Source organism: Meles meles, chromosome 8 (genome assembly GCF_922984935.1).
Source record: "Meles meles chromosome 8, mMelMel3.1 paternal haplotype, whole genome shotgun sequence".
Classification (NCBI taxonomy): domain Eukaryota; kingdom Metazoa; phylum Chordata; class Mammalia; order Carnivora; family Mustelidae; genus Meles; species Meles meles.
Genome location: NC_060073.1, coordinates 103,283,173 through 103,300,891, shown reverse-complemented (window position 1 = coordinate 103,300,891; position 17,719 = coordinate 103,283,173). Strand labels below are relative to the sequence as shown.

The window sequence follows — 17,719 nt, the reverse complement described above, 5'->3', positions numbered from 1 at the left end:
ACTGCAAACCAGCATGTCCCAAGCTTTTCCATGGGAGGAATTAATAGCAGTAGATACCAAGCCTATACTCTTGGGAGTCTGGGGACATCCTCTAAAACAGCCCACCGTGCTTGAAATGTCCTTGGTCTCCTATTTTATTCTAAAAACACATGAATTTTGCAAATTACAATGTAACATAGGCTTGTTTATTTAAAATGGTTTTCCCACTTCAACTCTAAGTAAAATTAGTGTCCCAGAAGATGCTTCGTAAATATCCAAGGGCATTACCAATGCCTTGGCACCCCGGGCCGAGTTTGAGAGTGTTGGCTCCAGACTTCAGAGATGCTGGGCTAAGACGGGACATGATGAAAGCAGGTTCTGGGATGGAATTCTGAGCTGTCACTGGCATTCATGGTCTCAGGGGAAGTCCTTGCAACAAGAGGAACAAAGAATCAAATTATTGACTTTAAGTTCCAACGGTTCTTACAACTCAACAGAGACAGTGTTCTTAGAAGTCAAGGTTTTTGATTTGCTGGAAAAATATTTTGCAATACGGAAGGCTCATACCTAAAGGAAGCTTGGCATGAAGCTGGCACTAGAAATTCGAGAGTAGAAAAATAATACAAGACCCAGGCCACATCTGCAAACCAGATTTAAAATAATAACAACAACAACAACACCCTGGCCAGGATAGGGAGCTTCTGAGCAGGAAAAGGATATATTAGAATATATATTAGCTCCTTCTCCCTGAGAAGGAGCTCTTTACCTTGCTGGGACAAAAGACAGGAGCAGATAGAACTTCTAGATTAGTTGGGGATTCTAAGAGGGAAAGAGATTTTTTTGTTTGCTTCTGGAGTTTGGAAAGCCCCAGAAATATATGTCATGCTACAGTGAAGAGAGGGCGTGAGAGAAGAGACAGGGGGACCCAGGGCAGGGAGCAACCAGTGACAGGCTTGCCTTTTCCTAGGCCCCCAGATACTGGAAATCTAAGTGGAACCCAGCATTAAGACCAGACACCTAACCCACCCCATGATACATCATTTCCTTCCTATCCTCAGACCCGAACTACATCCAGGGGTGAAGTGAGAACAGAGGAAATACTGCATTTGGCTGAATTTAAAGCCAAAGTGACGGAGAAGTCTCTAAGTTTTTGGCAGTCGGTGGAAATGGGAGCTAGGGGTAGACATCAGGTAATTTGTAAAAAACTTAAGTTAGAATTTCTGCCAAGTGGAAAACCTTGGGGTTTGGAAACCCTTCCCCAGTCCACAGAGGCTGACGCTAGAGCTCAGGAGGGATGGCGAGGGGAGGCACACAGGCAGACCGGGCTCCCAGGGAAGTTGGAGAGGTCATAACAGGAGGCTTCACTCTGCACTTGGGGACGAAATGTTCCCTGGCACAGAGAAGAGAACGGAGCAGATGAAAAGGGGAAAATAAAGAGTGAGGTCGCCCTCCCTGGGTCCCAAATGCTTCATGGGATGCTAGGATTCTCTCAACTAGGCTGTGTCTACTCTGTCCAGCTGCCCTTTGGAAGGAAAGGATGAGCTGTATTAATACATCCAAAGCGCCCCGTCTGGGAGATGCTGTGCAAGTCGCCATAAGAGCCAGGGCTCGGCTCCCATCCCAGCCACGGCAGCTGGTGCCAGTTTAAGGCAGTGGCCCCATTTCTGCCATGGCGGAAGCCCAAACAAACACGACTCAGAAAACTGAAAGGGCTTCCTCACCCAGCAAAAGTCCGCATGACCCTCTCCAAGCCAAGCAAGAAGCACTAGCCTGGAACGAAGACATCATCGCTTGGTCTCTCTCTGGCAAATTAGCCATCAGACTTCACGGAATATAACTTCCTGCTCCAGGGAGCCCCTCCTAGGGCAGAAGAACAGGACCAGCGTGACCCGAAAGATTTCTTCCTTTAAGTCTTTAAACGGTTGCCAGGAAGGGAGCCACAGGAACTTTTTTTTTTCTTTGCATCTCAAACCGAACAAAGGGCAGTCATATTAATTTGCTTTCCAGAGCGGCTCCTGGGTGATCTTTCTTTCCCTGATGTGAGTCCATTGGCTTTCCCGTGAGCCTAAAGGAAGGAGGAGACTATGCAGCAGGCAGAGAGGGATGGAGGTGAAGGGATGATGTGAGGAAGGTCATTTTGTCAGAGGCTTCTGAAACTGACAGTAGCTATAGGCACTTTGCTTTCAAGTACAGCTGGTCCCTGACTTAACGACGGTTTGACTTACGATTGTTCAATTTCATGATGGCGTGCAAGCAAGATGCATTTAGTATACCGCATACTTGGAACCCAGGGTTTGGATCTCTTCCCAAGCTAGCAGTGTGTGGGACGATCTTCTCCTGTGATGCGGGGCAGCAGCAGAGCGTCCAGTCACCCGAGATCGCCAGAGTCAAGGGCTGATTCACTGACAGCCTTTCCCTCCCCACACAGCCATTCCAGTGTTCACTTTCAGGACAGTGTTCAGTCAATTACATGAGATGTTCCAACACTTGGTTACAAACAAGGATTTGTTCAAGATGATTTTGCCCAACCGTAGGCTAATGGCAGTGTCCGGAGCACGTCTCAGGAGGGCGAGGCTAAGCCGTCATGTTCAGTATGTTAGGTGTAGTAAACTCATTTTCCACTTAGGATATTTTCAACTGACAATGGGTTTATTGGGACATAATCCCGTCGTAAGTCGAGGAACATCTGTAGTGTGTACCAGACATTGGGCAGTAGCTAACATAATTCTTCTCCACTTCGTTATCCTATTAAAGTTTGAGATATTTCAAAGAATAGGATCTGGTGCTACCCTACTTCTAATCCAATATTACAGCTCAAACATCACTGCCAAGTTCCAGAGAAGAACCCTAACATTGGGATGATGCCGGCAAGCCTGAGTCTTTTGCCAGGCATCCCTTGGCTCTGGTGAGAAGCACAATGTTATCCCTTCCCCATACCTTCCCCAATTTCCTTCCCTGCCTGGAGCTCAGTGACCATCTACCTTCACCTGCAGCTGAAAAATGAAATGGTAGAGTATATGGAAGCCTGTTTCAAGCTCTTTCATTTTCTTCTGCACTTTCTTTTCAAAAACACTTGTTTTATTTATTCTCTCACTCAGCCCCTATAAAAAGAAATCTCCGTTAGCCGCTCACAAATGCCGGCATCCCGATTCAAGGGGATTGAGTTACCGAAGGCTTTACAGAACAATGGTTGGACAAAAAGGTAGCCGGTAAATTCCAAGGAAATTAAATACCTTTATCTTGAAAAACACAAGCTCACAATTGGGCTTCAAAGGAACATAAATACACCACCACGCTGTGAAAATCAGGGTCCCTTTTCAAGGATGGAAAAGGGGCCAGTGGTATTGACTCACAGAATCCTTAGAGAACAGGAAGTTTGCTGTCTGGCCCAGGGGGATGTGAGGCATCTTAGTGGGAGTGGGGGTGAGGGATGCCTGGGGAGTGGACTCTGGGGTTGTTTTCCTCTCTCTCTCTTCTCAGGGGGCCCAGCCTGATGATCCCGGTTCTCTGGTTTCTCTGGAGAGAGCCAAGACTGGAAACCCGAATATGGGAGTTTAGATAGTGTCTCAGAGAGATGCTTGCCGAGGAAGCTTCTCCCTAATCAAATCAGATTGACTGTTGAGAGACGGAGAAATTCCCAGGGGATGCCAGTTAACAGGATCAGGAACCGAGGCAAATGGTGGCCCAGTGTGCCCAGTTTGCCATCAAAGGAGGTCAGCAACCATAGAGTCTGCAGCCCAACTTTGTGTGGCCGCTGAGCCAAGGTGAAGTCAGTAAAGCATTGATTCAAGCGTTTGATGTAATGTTGTCAAGGAGAGAAGGGAATTTTCTTTTCTTTTTTAAATTTTTTATTTATTTTTTATTTTTTATAAACTTATAATGTATTTTTATCCCCAGGGGTACAGGTCTGTGAATCGTCAGGTTTACACACTTCACAGCACTCACCTTAGCACATACCCTCCCCAATGTCCATAACCCCCTCCCCCTCTCCCAACCCCCCTCCCCCCAGCAACCCTCAGTTTGTTTTGTGAGATTAAGAGTCATTTATGCTTTGTCTCCCTCCCAATCCCATCTTGTTTCATTTATTCTTCTCCTATCCCCCTAAACCCCCATGTTGCTTCTCCATGTCCTCATATCAGGGAGATCATATGATAGTTGTCTTTCTCCGATTGACTTATTTTACTAAGCGTGATACCCTCTAGTTCCATCCAAGTCGTCGCAAATGGCAAGATTTCCTTTCTTTTTGATGGCTGCATAGTATTCCATTGCGTGTATATATACACCACATCTTCTTTATCCATTCATCTGTTGATGGACATCTAGGTTCTTTCCATAGTTTGGCTATTGTAGACATTGCTGCTATAAACATTCGGGTGCACATGCCCCGAGAAGGGAATTTTCTAAGTGGAACTCACCACCCATACATACAACCATACATCACCCCTATACGAAAAGAGTGACCCTCTTTCCCGGTCACTCTGAGTGGGAGGAGAGGTCCCAGGAATGAACTCAGTCATCAGAGCATGGGGGTGAGCTCTATAATCCCATCCCTGTAGCAGAAGGAAGGCTAGTTCCAGGGAGAGGCGGTGTGGGGTAGGGGTAGCGACGCAGGCTCTGGCTTCAGTTGGGATCTGGCCCTTGCTGCTGGCCGTGGGACCGCGGGCAAGTTACCTGACTCCACTACCTTGATTTCCTTGTCAGAAAAATGGAGGCAAACATGGTAGCAGTTTCCCAGAGATTTAATGAAAATGTTTAGCCTAGTAGCTTTGCTCCCAGGAAGCAGTCATAAAGGTCAACTTCATTTTTATAAAGAACATGAGCGAGGGCAGTGAAATTTATCTAGATATCCCGTCTCAGCTGTAAAAACTTGGGCCACTTAACTTTCCTGAATTTCTGTTTCTTTCGCTGTAAAATGCCGACAGTGGTTTTTTTTTTTTTTTTACAGTGTTTTTAATGATAATGGAACGAGATAGCAAATGTTTTTAAAAATGAGGCGCTTGAGCTCGTATTTTGATAAATTGTAAAGCGCCTCTCCCAAGCTTCTGTTTTGATAAATTGCAAAAATTATCAGATGCCTCTTCCATCCCTCTTCTACGTCGTGTCCGTTCACCTGCTGTCACTATCTTCCGTCACTGTCTGGAGACTCTGCTAGTCTAGTCAGGGAATGTCCCGGGAAGAGTGAATGACACGCTTTGCTGTTTCCGTCCTCGGCTGTGCACACCTGATGGGTCCTTTCGTATTTTCTCACAAGGTCGTAGAGGTCAGCTCACGCGTGGTCTCGTGAGGATGCTATTTATAGTAAATAAGTCTCAGAAGGTGGGACCATTTAATATATTTGCATGGAGGTAGGTGAACATGACTTTTGAAATAGAAAGTGCTCGAAAGTTACTTTGGTCGAAGAATTCAGGTGTTTGTCCGGAGTTTTCAGTGTGGATCGCTGCACAGAACTTCAGCACACTGCCTGGCGCTCAGCTCATGGAAGCTTCTCGAGAAAGATTAATTGACCCACATCCAAGAACAAATACACGGGATCATAGTGCCGATCTCTCTGCTCTCTGTACCCACCTCTGGGGTTCTTGCGGCCTCTGCCTCTTTGCCTCCCAGGCTAGACCTACCCTTTGTTCAAAAGGAGCACAGGTGCATCTCAGTTGCCAATTTCCACAGTGCCACCAGGAGATACACAAGGGGAGTAAGGCACGTGACTCCAAAAAGTGATCACTTTCAGGTCAGAACTGAAGGCAGAGCAGTTGGGTGGAGATTCAGATCTGCTCCGAGGTCCTCCCTTCCAGGTTGCCATTCCCCTGTGTAGTTCTAGAGACAAGGAAAGTTGTTGGTTTGCCTTTATCAACCGTAATTTGTATTCACGGACAAGCTAGGAGTGACACCAGGGTTAGTATTTAATCAAGAGTTTTCAGGGGGAGTTCGGTTCTGTTCCAGTTGAGATGGTCTTATTGCTGGGGCATAGCTGAGGCTCCGAGACTCAGGTGCCAAGAGAGACTGTCAGTGTGAAAGCCATCTGTCTAGGTGGCTTCTGTGGGGGTACAGCTGAAGAAGGGAAAGGGGCTGTGATTAGCGGACTCCCCCCTTGCAGGGGCCGAGGCGGCTGTGAGTGCATGGAGGGCTTGTGGTCAGACTGGAGGGTGTCCGTGCTCAAGGAGAGGCTGTGTGCGGCAGAGGCATTTGACTTGAGGAGAGAGACTAATGGCAGCGTTAAGTAGAACTGCTGTGCTCTGCTAGCACTCGCTGCCTGCTCCCACTCCATCTGTTTCTCAACTCTGACTATGCCAGCAATCTATTCTTGCCTCCACTTTCCAATAAGTTCCTAAAGGCACCGATGGCTTACAAGCTCGCTCCTGGGCGGGGAGGCCGCCCAGCCAGGATTCAGCACGCTGGAGCTAACAGCCATGATTAACATGCTGGACCTGAAACTTGAGAAGCTGGGAAAGCAAGACCTGGGGGTGTTTCAGTGACGCATGCTTTCTCCCCGCATCCTGTTAAAACCTCAGCTATTCTGCGAAGCTTTCTGGGATCTGATCAAACTTATCCCAGCTCCAATCACCTGTCTGTGTATAACCCTCCCTCATGCCCTTGCACCTGCTGGGGACCCGGTACCATGGGTCCACGTTGTGGATTAGCCCATGTCAGAGTTCACGCCCACCTTGGCCAGCCACTCCGCACAGTCTGGGCCATCTGCTTCTGTGACCGGGCTACGAGCCCCCGACAAGGGCTGTCACACTTTACTATTATTTCAAACAGAATTTAATTAGGAATGAATACATTTCACAGTATGGATCCAAAGCTTTTGATAATGCAGACTTCTACATAGGAGATATCTTTATCCTCTTACTTTCTGTTCACTCTTTCCACAAACATTTATCGGGCTCCGATTACGGGCCACGCACCATGATTGGGAGGTTACAGAGTTGAACGAGACCTGGATATTTCCCTCAAGGAATGCATAATATAGTTGGAAATCCAGGGATAGCGATCAAACTAGGGCATTATTTGATGCAATGTTAGAATGAGTCACAGTACATGATCAGCAAAACACCAAAGCCGTGTATCTTAACAGAGCTAGCTAAGATCAGGGAAGGCAGCCTGGAGAAAGTGACCACTCCGCAAAGCCTTAAAAGAAAGATTAAGTTTAGCGCAGTGTGTGCCTGGGGGTTTGAGGTAGGCTCTAGACAGAGGAGGGTACAGAAAGAAGAAGATGGGGCAACAATGCTATGTGCTGGGAACTATGAACAGTAACTAGAGATTTCTCCCAGTTAGATTTTGCATTTTGGGAAGATCACTCAGGCAAACTTAGTGGAGGGTAGAGTTGAGCGATATAGCTGCAAGCAGGAGGTCATTTCCAAGGCTGCTGAGTAGTCCAACCAAGCGACGGTGGGAGCCTGAACATGAACAAGGAAAGCGGTAGCAGGGATAGAGAGAAGGGTGAGAAAGTAAAAAGTATGTAGGAGGCAAAATCATCAGGACTTGGTACTAGCCAGGGCAGGAGGGGGAGGCAGGAGACCAGATGCAGGGAAATGAGGAAAGAAGGTGCCTTAGAGCCAGCAAAAGGCATGGAGAAATTTGCCAGAGGGCAATGTCTTTATAAAAAGTCAAGAAGGAGATGTGGTTGGCAATGCCAAGTGCTATAAGAGGTCACTTAAGATCAGGACTGAAAAATTTCCAAAAGGTTAGAAACATGCTGTTCATTGGTGACCTTGGTGTGGGTGGTTTTAGTGGTGCAAGACAGAATTGCATGATGAGTGATGAGTGAGTGGGAAAAACAAAAGCCGATTCAGATAGAACCATTTTCTTCTTCAGCTTCCTTGGGCCTAAAAGGTTTTCCAAGCATCCAAAATTACGTTTGAGGCCTGAAAAAATTTATTAGCTTCAAGATGCAAAAAAGAAACTGCAAAATTAAATTAAGACACGTTTAATTAAATATCTCCAAAATGTAACATTGTTTCGACCTCATTAATTTTTAAATTTAATATTCATAAAAACTTCATTACATTTAGAAACAATTTTGGGGGTTAGATTTTTCTCATTTTGCAAACATCCCCTTCTATGCACAATGATTGCTGAGAAATCACAGCCAGTTATCAATTAAATGTTGCTTGCTACTCAGTCACATCACAAGCAAAATCTTAAAAACGCATTTAACGTAAGATATGGGTGCATTTTCTTCTACTTGCTGTTATGTGAGAGGGGGCCTCCAAGTGTACGCTTTTTTAAGGGCTTTAAAATGTCTTAAAATAGTTCTGATATAGACAACTGTTTCAAAAATCTTGGCCAGGGAAGGAAGGAGAGAGAAGGGGTGTTCACTAGACAGAGCTGGAAGGGGAAGGAGGGATTCTTATTTTCTCTCTGAGAGGAGAGGCATGTGGGTATGCGTCTACACTGAGGCAGAGTCAGAGGGTCTGGGTGATGCTGAGACAGACAGGGAGCCCAAATGGCAGAATTGGCCCCGCTGAGAGGACCTTCCCCTCTGCAGAAACAGGAGGGGAGGTTGAGGCCTTTCAGGGGGATCCTAGTCTTTTTTTTTTTTTTTTTTTTCTGTATCAAGTGCAACTATCCCAAAGTGACCAGAGAGTCTTATAGGACCTTCACAGTCACTTGGGGGGTCCGTTTACCTGAACAGGTAGACATACCTCTTCTAGGTAATGGGGTACCACTTGCCCTTCACTGAGGCCCTCCATCCAGCCTTCTCCACAGCTGGAGTATCACCCATGGAGTTCACCCGTGATGCTCCGATGTACTTCCCTACACCACGCATGTGCTCCTGGAGCGGACACCAGAGCGTCCCGGCATCTGTGCACTCTTCTTTCTCAAGGGTCCTTTGTGTCTGCCCCATTCACGTGGGTCCTGATGTTCCCATGGTCAAAAAACTTTCTGCCCAAATGATCCCAGGTTAGAGGGGCAGGTGTTGAAATGAACCCTAACCCCCTTCCTCCCAGAAAGTAGAAATCTTCTCCAAACCCTATATGCCTTCCCTTAGAATTGAGTTTGTTTGTTGTTGTTGTTGTTTTAAGATTTTATTTATTTATTTGTCAGAGAGAGTGAGCACAGGCAGAGGCAGAGGGAGAAGCAGGCTCCCTACCGAGCAAGGAGCCTGATGTGGGACTCGATCCCAGGATGCTGGGATCATGACCTGAGCTGAAGGCAGCCACTTAACCAACTGAGCCACCCAGGTGTCCCAGAATTGAGTTTTTAAATATCCCCTTGTCTGGGGTTATTCAAAAGAGAGGATCCATAGCAGATGATTAGTGTAGGCGCCCCTCCCCCTCCCTCCCACCACCCCCCCCCAGACACTGGGCTGGGCCATTGTCACAACAAGACAAAAAAGCAACAGACATCGACTCGAGGCTTGGTGAGAGGAAACCCGAGGCATCTTGAAATGGCTTCTGGCTACGCTGAGCTATTTTTCCAGCTCTCCAAGATGCAGAACTAAGCTCATTTCTAGTGGTGTGTGAGCCTGGCTTTCCCTAACGCTGACGTAGCTCCGTGTGCCACCCCTGATTACGCAGACACTCAAATGCGCAAGCATTCCAGACTAGCACAGGGCGTAGGCTACCCTCCCGGCAATTTCCTGGATCAAAGATGCTTTCGGATCTACCACGGTGGCCCCTGTTGAATCAGGGTCTCATGGGCTTATGACACGTTCCTGAAGTTTGGGTTTCTCTGATGCCAAGTAAAGCATCCGGTGACACAGCTAAACTCAATGTTTGACACCGTGGAAATGAAACAAGCATAAAACCCTGCAAATATTTACTGAATATAGGCTATCTGCCAGGGATCATAGGGAGAATACACTGGAAACTGCCTGACTTCAAGGAACTTTGTGATGTATATTGCCCCCCAAAAATACGACTCTCCAAAAGAATTTTAGGTCTGGCTAGAAAAGAGTCACCTGTAAAATGTATTTTCAAATGCACATTCCTGGGCCCCACCCCAGAGATATGGATTCAAGAGGTCTGGTGGTGTAAGGACCAAGAATCTGTATTTTGAACAAGCTTCCCACGTGGTCCTGATGGCCACCACTGGTACAGATTCTGTCTCAATACGTATCTTAGTAACCTGTTGACACAGATACAGAAACAGAATTTTTTTCTATCCATAGCTTGGTTGGAAAACTGCTTTATATCCAACAAACCCGGTATTGTAAAGATGGACTAAAGTTTTTATGAAACACCTAGAATTTATAGGTATTTTGGTATCATGTCTCTGCAGGATAAATCAGATTTTCCCTGACACTTTTCTTTAAAAAAAAAAAAATATTTATTTTAGAGAGAGAGAGAGAGAGGGCAGGGGAGGGGCAGGGGGTAAGGGAGAGAGAATCCGCAGCAGACTCCCCACTGTGCACAGAGCCTGACATGGGGCTCCATCTCACAACCCTGAGATCATGACCTGAGCCAAAACCAAGAGCTGGACGCTTAACCGACTGAGCCACCCAGATACCCCTGACCCTTTTCTTAAAATCACCCTCACCTCCCACCCCCAGAAGGCCTTTTGGAGGCTTCTCACCAGACTCCTCCCTTTCCAACTCGACTCTCCTTCTTCCCCTCTTCTACTCCAGCTATACCACACCTTTTTTTTTTTTTTTCCTCAAAAGGATAATTATATCTCTGCAAGGAGGATGTGTGAAAAGCATCTATAAGACTCAGGTTCTGGTTGGTTGAACGACTTCCAGCATGTTGGTAGAATGAGTATGTCTTGTAGCCCTCTTACAGTATTTTGTGTTTGTTCTCACTCTCTTGCAGGACTGGGGATGGAGAATATTGGTGGAATCTTTGTGGTTCTTATCTGTGGCTTAATCGTGGCCATTTTTATGGCTATGTTGGAGTTTTTATGGACTCTCCGACACTCGGAAGCTACTGAGGTAAACCTTCGAACGGGTACGACCTGTGGTGTTGGCTGATGGGCTCACACACCTACAACAGTCATTTCAGACAAAACCTGTGAGATCCCGGAAGAGGGGGGAACACCCACGGGACAGCGAGGCAGAAAGAGTCCCGGTCCCATGGGCAAGCAGTCTGGGTTGATGCTTCATCGCTTATAATCATGCCGCCGCAGAAAGTGCAATTAACCCCTGAGCTTCGGACTCTTTTCCAGAACAGCCCAAATGATAAATATATGATGTGTGTTTTATTCACAACGAAGTCTTCTGCAGCTATAATTTAAGCTGTAGTGTGGACAAAGAGCAACAGCCTAAAGTACCAGGCTACCAGGAGAAGGACAACTTTGGCTCTTCTGTCTTTGGTTATGTTTTCGCCTTACTGGCAAAGATGTTTAGGGATATCCCAATTCACGTAAGGCCAAGAAGTACATCTTCCTTCTCAGGGATTTTGGGTCCATTTAATTCCCAAACCTGTGGCTTAAAAACTGGGTTAATGTAAATTTCACACAGACTGAGAAGTCTGGATAGAAGGCAGAAGACTTTATTCCATCCTTCTCCATTCTGCCTCCGAGAAGGGGCCCCGGTCTTAAAGCACGTTCGCTTTTCTCTCAGTCTTTCAACTCCGGGTCGTTGTAAGCCTCCTCCATTATGCTGGAGAAACGGGTATACACGTGCCCCTCCGTCTGTGGGGTCCAACCTCAGGCGGTGCCTCAATACAGCACAGCCTTCTGGTCTTTCTACTTTTCTGTGCTCAGACTCTTTCCCATACCCACTAGGACTTCCAAACCATCACCAGCTCCTCACATCCCTTTGTCCCTTCATGCGTAACGGTTAATTTTACTCCCACAAAATCAGGAGTGGCTAGCCCTAAATTAAAACCCCACTAAAAACTTTACCCACAGCTAAAGCCACCCTTGCGACCACCGCAGAGGCTCCTGGGCACCCCTCTGTCTCTGCCCTCATCCCACTTCCCTCGGCTACTCCAGGATTTTCCTTTTTCCCCCTTTTATGTTTGCCTCTTGCTCTCTCCCCAAAATCTAAAATCATGCTCAAGTTTATCTTCTATTTTGAAATAATAATATTGGGACACCTGGGAGGCTCAGTCAGTTAAGCATCTGACTCTTGATCTCAGCTCAGGTCTTGACCTCAGCGTCATGAGTTCAAGCCCCTTGTTGGGCTCCATGCTGGGCTTTTCAACAAAAAGCCACAAAAAAGTAGCAGTGTTACTATTACTCTTGTGCTATCCTTCCCCTCCTCCAAACCAGGCGGATCCGGCTGTCTCCCGTTCCTGACCTCCCATCCAGTCCTCAATGCAGGGCAGTCTGACTCCTCCCCACCCCTGCACTAAAAAGTCATTGCTAAGAGATCTAACCCCTCCCAATAGACAAAACCAAAGAGAACCCAGTGGGCCTTACTGGACCTCAGTGTGCCCTTCATGAAGCGGGCAGTTCCTTCCAGAAGCTTTTTCCTCCCTTGCCTTGCCTGACACCAAGCTTTCTTGGTTCCCCACCCCCACCCCAACTTCTTCCTTCCACTTTACTGGTTTTCTCGCATTGTCCACTCCTAAAATAATGGTGCTACCTACTTACTCTGTAAGACTCAGTTCAGGGGTTCCTCTCTGAAACCTTCCCCAGTTCTCCTGCCTTCATCCTTGGATGGGAGGAGTTGATCATTTCTCCTCTTTTCCAACACCACTGCAACCTGTGCATCAAGCACTTAGACATTGTCTTGCAAGTATTTTCGTATCAGCCTCCCTACTGAACATTGCATTGCCTAAAAGGCAGGACTGTGGCCACTATCTTATCTCTGTGCAAAGCACAGTGCTTGATATATAGTTGACAGTCGATAAATGTATGTCTTGTCACATGTAATAGATTAGGCAGGTGCTATTGTTTTAGCTTTTAGGGTTATTACTGGAAGCACAGAGATGTTTTGGGACTTGCCCAGAGTCTCTGATATTTAGTAACAGGGCTCAGTTTAGGAAGGGTCTAAATGGGCCGTATCCCATTAGATGATATTCCTTCTCTGCAGATAGAGGATCTGGTTATTCTTAAAAGCTTAATCACCCTCAGGATATACCTCGAAAACTTCAGTGAGGACTTCCAAGAGCTAAAATGAAGAGTAAAGGCTCCGTTAGCTCTTTGGCTGCAGTAGAACAACCATTCCATTGATAGAACGAGAAGACTGGAAGAAAGACCATGAAAGAGCAGGGTTTTTTCTCCTGTCATCGTCCAGGAAAGCATCCTTTCCAGCACAGAGTAGAGAACTAAACAGAGCGTACATGTGCTTTGGAGTGGATAGGTTTAGGTTCAAATTCTGGGCCAGCTCTTGGTGAGTCGGGTGATTTTTCACAAGGTCTATAACTTCGCTGAGCCTCCCTTTCCACATCTGTGAAATGGGTAGAGTAGAAGTAGCAGCCGTGCAGGGTCATGATTCTTCACCCACAACTCTGAAACCTAAAAGGCTTGGAAAGTTCCAAGTTTTTAAATAAATTTTATGCAAAGTACACTGGGCGACAAAACTTGCACAGGTCCGAGGCTAGTGTTAATGTTTGCAGTCTCTGTCCCACTCAGTGTAAAGGTATGAACGTTTTGCTACAGAATGTTAATGGGCTCTTTTCCAGTTTTATTGATAAATAATTGACATACATTACGGTGTAAGTGTGAGGCCTGGAGGGTAATGGTCTGATTTACCGATACTGTGAAATGATCCCTGCAGTTAGGTTTCGCTCGCATCTGTCCTCTCATACAGATAAAATAAAAAAGAAGGGGAAAAAAGGAAAACCAGTTTTCTCCTTGTGAGGAGAACTCTCAGGATTTACTCTTAACAACTTTTAATGTGTTTGAATATAGGGTCTGCCCTAGATCCCACTGGCTTCGATACACAGTATAGAGCATGTGCATTGTATAACTGCTCTAACATCTAACATATTCTGAAACGGAGCTGGACCTGGGGTTTCTTTTCAGGAGGCTGTGGACCTAGAGGGTGGTGATTGCTGTTCCTTTTGTTGTTATAGTGAGTATTCTCTCTTAGCTATAACCACTCGACCCAAAGAATGAGAGTCTTTAGCCTGAGAACAGAATGTTCACGGAGAGTGAATTTTTCAGGTACCTGAAACACTGACCTGCAGAAAAAGGGTTATTTACTTAGTAGGCTTCAGGGTATAAATCTAACAGGGATGGATGGAAGAAAATTTTAGGAAGACGAATTGTGACGTCTGTAGAGGGAAGATCCATTTCATGGGCTCTGTTCCAACACGGTGAGGCCAGTGTCTTTGGAGGTGTGCTGCAAAGACTGGGCGACCAGCTGGCAGGGGTGTGGAGCACTATGGTAGGGAGCGCGTTCAGAAGCTAAGTGGGACAGCGGAATGAGGGGATGGGTTGACAGGTCTTCCCAATACCTCCATTCCTACGATTATTCCATTATTCGATTCGGAGATGCTGCCCCCGCCCCCAGCCACCCGAGGAGATGTGCAAGGGACACGCCAGGGACCCTCAGGGGTTGGTTCTGAGACGTTGGACTGTGACCTCCTCCTCCCCCCTCCCCCCCCCCCCAGGTGTCCGTCTGCCAGGAGATGGTGACCGAGCTGCGCAGCATCATCTTGTGTCAGGACAGTGTCCACCCCCGCCGGCGGCGAGCTGGGGTGCCTCCCCCTCGGCCCCCCATTCCCGAGGAGCGCCGGCCTCGCGGCACCGCGACTCTCAGCAATGGCAAGCTGTGCGGGGCGGGGGAGCCCGACCAGCTGGCGCAGAGACTGGCCCAGGAGGCCGCCCTGGTGGCCCGCGGCTGCACACACATCCGCGTCTGCCCCGAGTGCCGCAGGTTCCAGGGCCTGCGGGCGCGGCCGTCTCCCGCCCGCAGCGAGGAGAGCCTGGAGTGGGAGAAGACCACCAACAGCAGCGAGCCCGAGTAGCCCCGGGGGCGCCGGACACGTGCAGGCCGGGCGGGGAGGCGGGAGGGCCGGCCGGGGGCGCTGCGCCCCGCGGGGAGCCGGGACTCGTGCAGCGTCCACGCTTCTCGTCCGAGCCTGGATCCCGGAACTTGACCGAAAGAGCGCAGAGAGCCTGCCGCCCTGGCCAGAGCCAGCGCCCGGGGCCGGGAGCTGGGGCCACCCAGAGACGTTGCACCCCAGCGGCGAGGGGACGCCCTCCCTCCCGGCCACAAGGACCCGTCTTCTCCCAGTGGGCCTTTCCCTCCCGCCAGAATTACAGAGTCTGGGGTGGGGGGTCCCTGCTCAGACCTGTCCAATGAATTGGTGGAATCATCAGTGGAATTTCCCCTAGGAAGGGGCCATTGTACCCTGGGTCTAGTTCTTACAGGAAAACAAATTAAACTCAACAGGGAAGTTTTTCTTTTCTGGATTTGTATATTTTTGTTAATGTTGTTTTGTTTTCCCTTCCCCACCTTCGCCCGCCCCGCCCCACTTTTCTTCTTCGTGTTGTCTCAATTCTAGCCATTTGTTTGGGGGGAGGTTGTTTTTGTTTTTGGAGGGGGAGGCTGCCTTAGGCATTGGGAGTCTAAATAATCCGTTTCTTTTTCCTAAATTTTAGGACATGGAGCGGCCAGTGCATTGGATTTCAGGTGCCGACCTCTCTTCTGAGTGGGGGTTGGGGGCTCCAGAGAGTGTAGGAGAAGGGTCTTGGGAAAAATAAGGTGGAGAGTCTCAAAAGTCCATTAAAGTAATTTTTTAAATGCCAAAATCCAATCAATTCATGGTTTACTCAGAGAGACCTTGAAATGCCTGGGATTTCAGGGGTTACTATGTCTTCTCTTTCTCTCCCTCTTTCTGACTTTCACGACCACTGGGTTTGATTTGGTCTTTTGTGAAGGTGATCTCTGAAGAAGAGAGACGGGGAGGAGAGCAGAATGCATGAGGTGTCCTGGGGCCTTGCTTAAGGAGCAGAGTGGGGGTAAAACACTTTTCCCATACCCTGGCTTGGCTTCAGATGGAATGTGCTAGTCACAGGGGAGAAGGGGGGTGGGGTCCCCCTATTGTTACGGTGCATCCTTTGTCAAGGGCATCTCTTTAACCAAACTCAGTAGCTGCCTATGAAGCCAGACCCCCAAGACTATCGTGGATTGGGTGATTTCTTTCTAATAGATGTGAGACCTGGGTGCAGGAGTGTGTGTGTGTGTGTGTGTGTGTGTGTGTGTGTGTCTGTGTGTGCACGTGTATGTGGGTGAGTGTGTGCTCTGCGTGTTTATTAAGTGGAAAGACCTTTAAATAATCAAGAATGTGCCAGGTTCCTAGGAGACAGGTGGGGTCTCACAGCTGATACACCCAGGGCTGGAAACGGGGGCCTGTTGAGCTCTAACCTGAGCTGGGGCAGAAGTCCCCTCGTGTGAGTTTGAGTAAAATATTTAACTTCTCTTCCATCTCTGAAATCAGAATGACTGGTGCTTTCCAGGCTCTCAGATGGCTGCTGGTTACTGCTTTCCCTGTGAGATGTTTGTGGGGTCCAACACACTCAGCTGAGGGGAAGGGCTTCCCAGCATCCCTGTGACCTTTGCCTGGCTCCAGCAGCTGGGAGTTTCACGCAGAGTTTTCATTTTTGGATGGAAAACAAATTCTATGCAATTCCTGATTGTAAACTTAGACAATTCAGAGGGAGAGAGAAATAAATAGCCCCTACCACCCCCGCCCCTACCACTGTCACCTCGAATCCAACTGTCTTCACATTTCTGTTCTGAACGTACTAAAGTAAAGACATCTTTGGAAGATGATGAGCTTAATTCCATGGGTTTTTTTGGTTTTTGTTTTTTGGTGGTTTTTTTGTTTTTTGGGGGGTTTGGTTTTGTTTTGTTTTTACCATTTGGGTAGTTCAACAGCTTCTTTGTGCCAGTCCTGTTAGTTAGAACTGCCAGCCTGGGGGCCAAAATGGGACCCTGATGATTTCCCTTAAGGATGCCGGTTGTGTCCTAGGCTGACCTTCTCTCTCATGAATTTGAATCTTTTTTTTTTTTCCCCCTCTTTAACCATCAAATGATGGCAAGCTCTGACAGGACTCGAGTATTTTTTTCAAACTTTGCCTCGAGTCTCGTGGATTTGGTGGGAAGGGCACCAAAGGCCACCTGACCGCAGACCCCAATGGTGCCACACTGTTCTAACCCACAGCTCTGTTCCTTGCTTCCGGCAATGTGGTCTCTCCTGTCAGATCACACTGGGGAGGGAAGGGATTTTTTTGGTTTGTTTTGATTTTTTTTTTTTTTTAAAGAACTCATTTTTATGAACAGGATATCTTGATCAATAGCCAACTTTTTTTAACGGATTAGTGAAATAAATGTCCCCATGAATCATTTATGAAGTCTGTGTCCTTCACCGCGTGGAGTGAAGATAAGACTGACAGCGCTAGACAGTTTCTATTTGCTGCGGGGACTGTCGCTGCGCCTCACTCGAGCTGGTCAGGGAACCTGCAACCAGCTAGTCCTCTTCCTTGGTTCGTCTCCACTTTTTATCTGTTGGTTGTCGGCTTTCTTTCCATTCTGTATTTTCTATCTGACTCTGTATACTGTATAAAGCGGTTTTTTCTTGTCTGTTTATCTTTCTTCGACTGGAATATTTACAATAAAACAGAAACAAACCCTGAAGTGTTAGTGATGGGTGAAAGCTGCTTGGGTTTGGGAAGGATAGTTTGGTGTGGCCGACATCCAGGTACGCTAAAAGCAAATAAAAATATAAACCTACTTGGTGTCTTCCCCTCCTCTCCCCTCCTCTCTCCCGCGCGCTCTCTCTCTCTCTTTCTGCACCCTCTCTACGTTCTCCAACTCCCCCACCCCCTTTGGCCTTTGTTCAGATCCCAGAAAAGTCTAGGTGGCTTCTTTCAATTTGTAGTCCTGGGAGTCTGAGCCAAC

General features: G+C 47.5%; 1 protein-coding gene across 1 annotated transcript in view; it reads left to right on the top strand.

Annotated features, from left to right (window-relative positions):
• Window positions 1-17,400, top strand: part of GRIK4 (glutamate ionotropic receptor kainate type subunit 4) — a 417,952-nt gene extending 400,552 nt beyond the window's left edge. The window contains exons 20-21 of the mRNA XM_046017419.1: window positions 10,731-10,849; window positions 14,424-17,400. Coding sequence (XP_045873375.1) covers window positions 10,731-10,849; window positions 14,424-14,780 — 476 coding nt within the window. The 3' untranslated portion in view covers window positions 14,781-17,400. The remainder of the gene's footprint in view (window positions 1-10,730; window positions 10,850-14,423) is intronic.
• The last annotated feature ends 319 nt before the right edge of the window (window positions 17,401-17,719 follow it).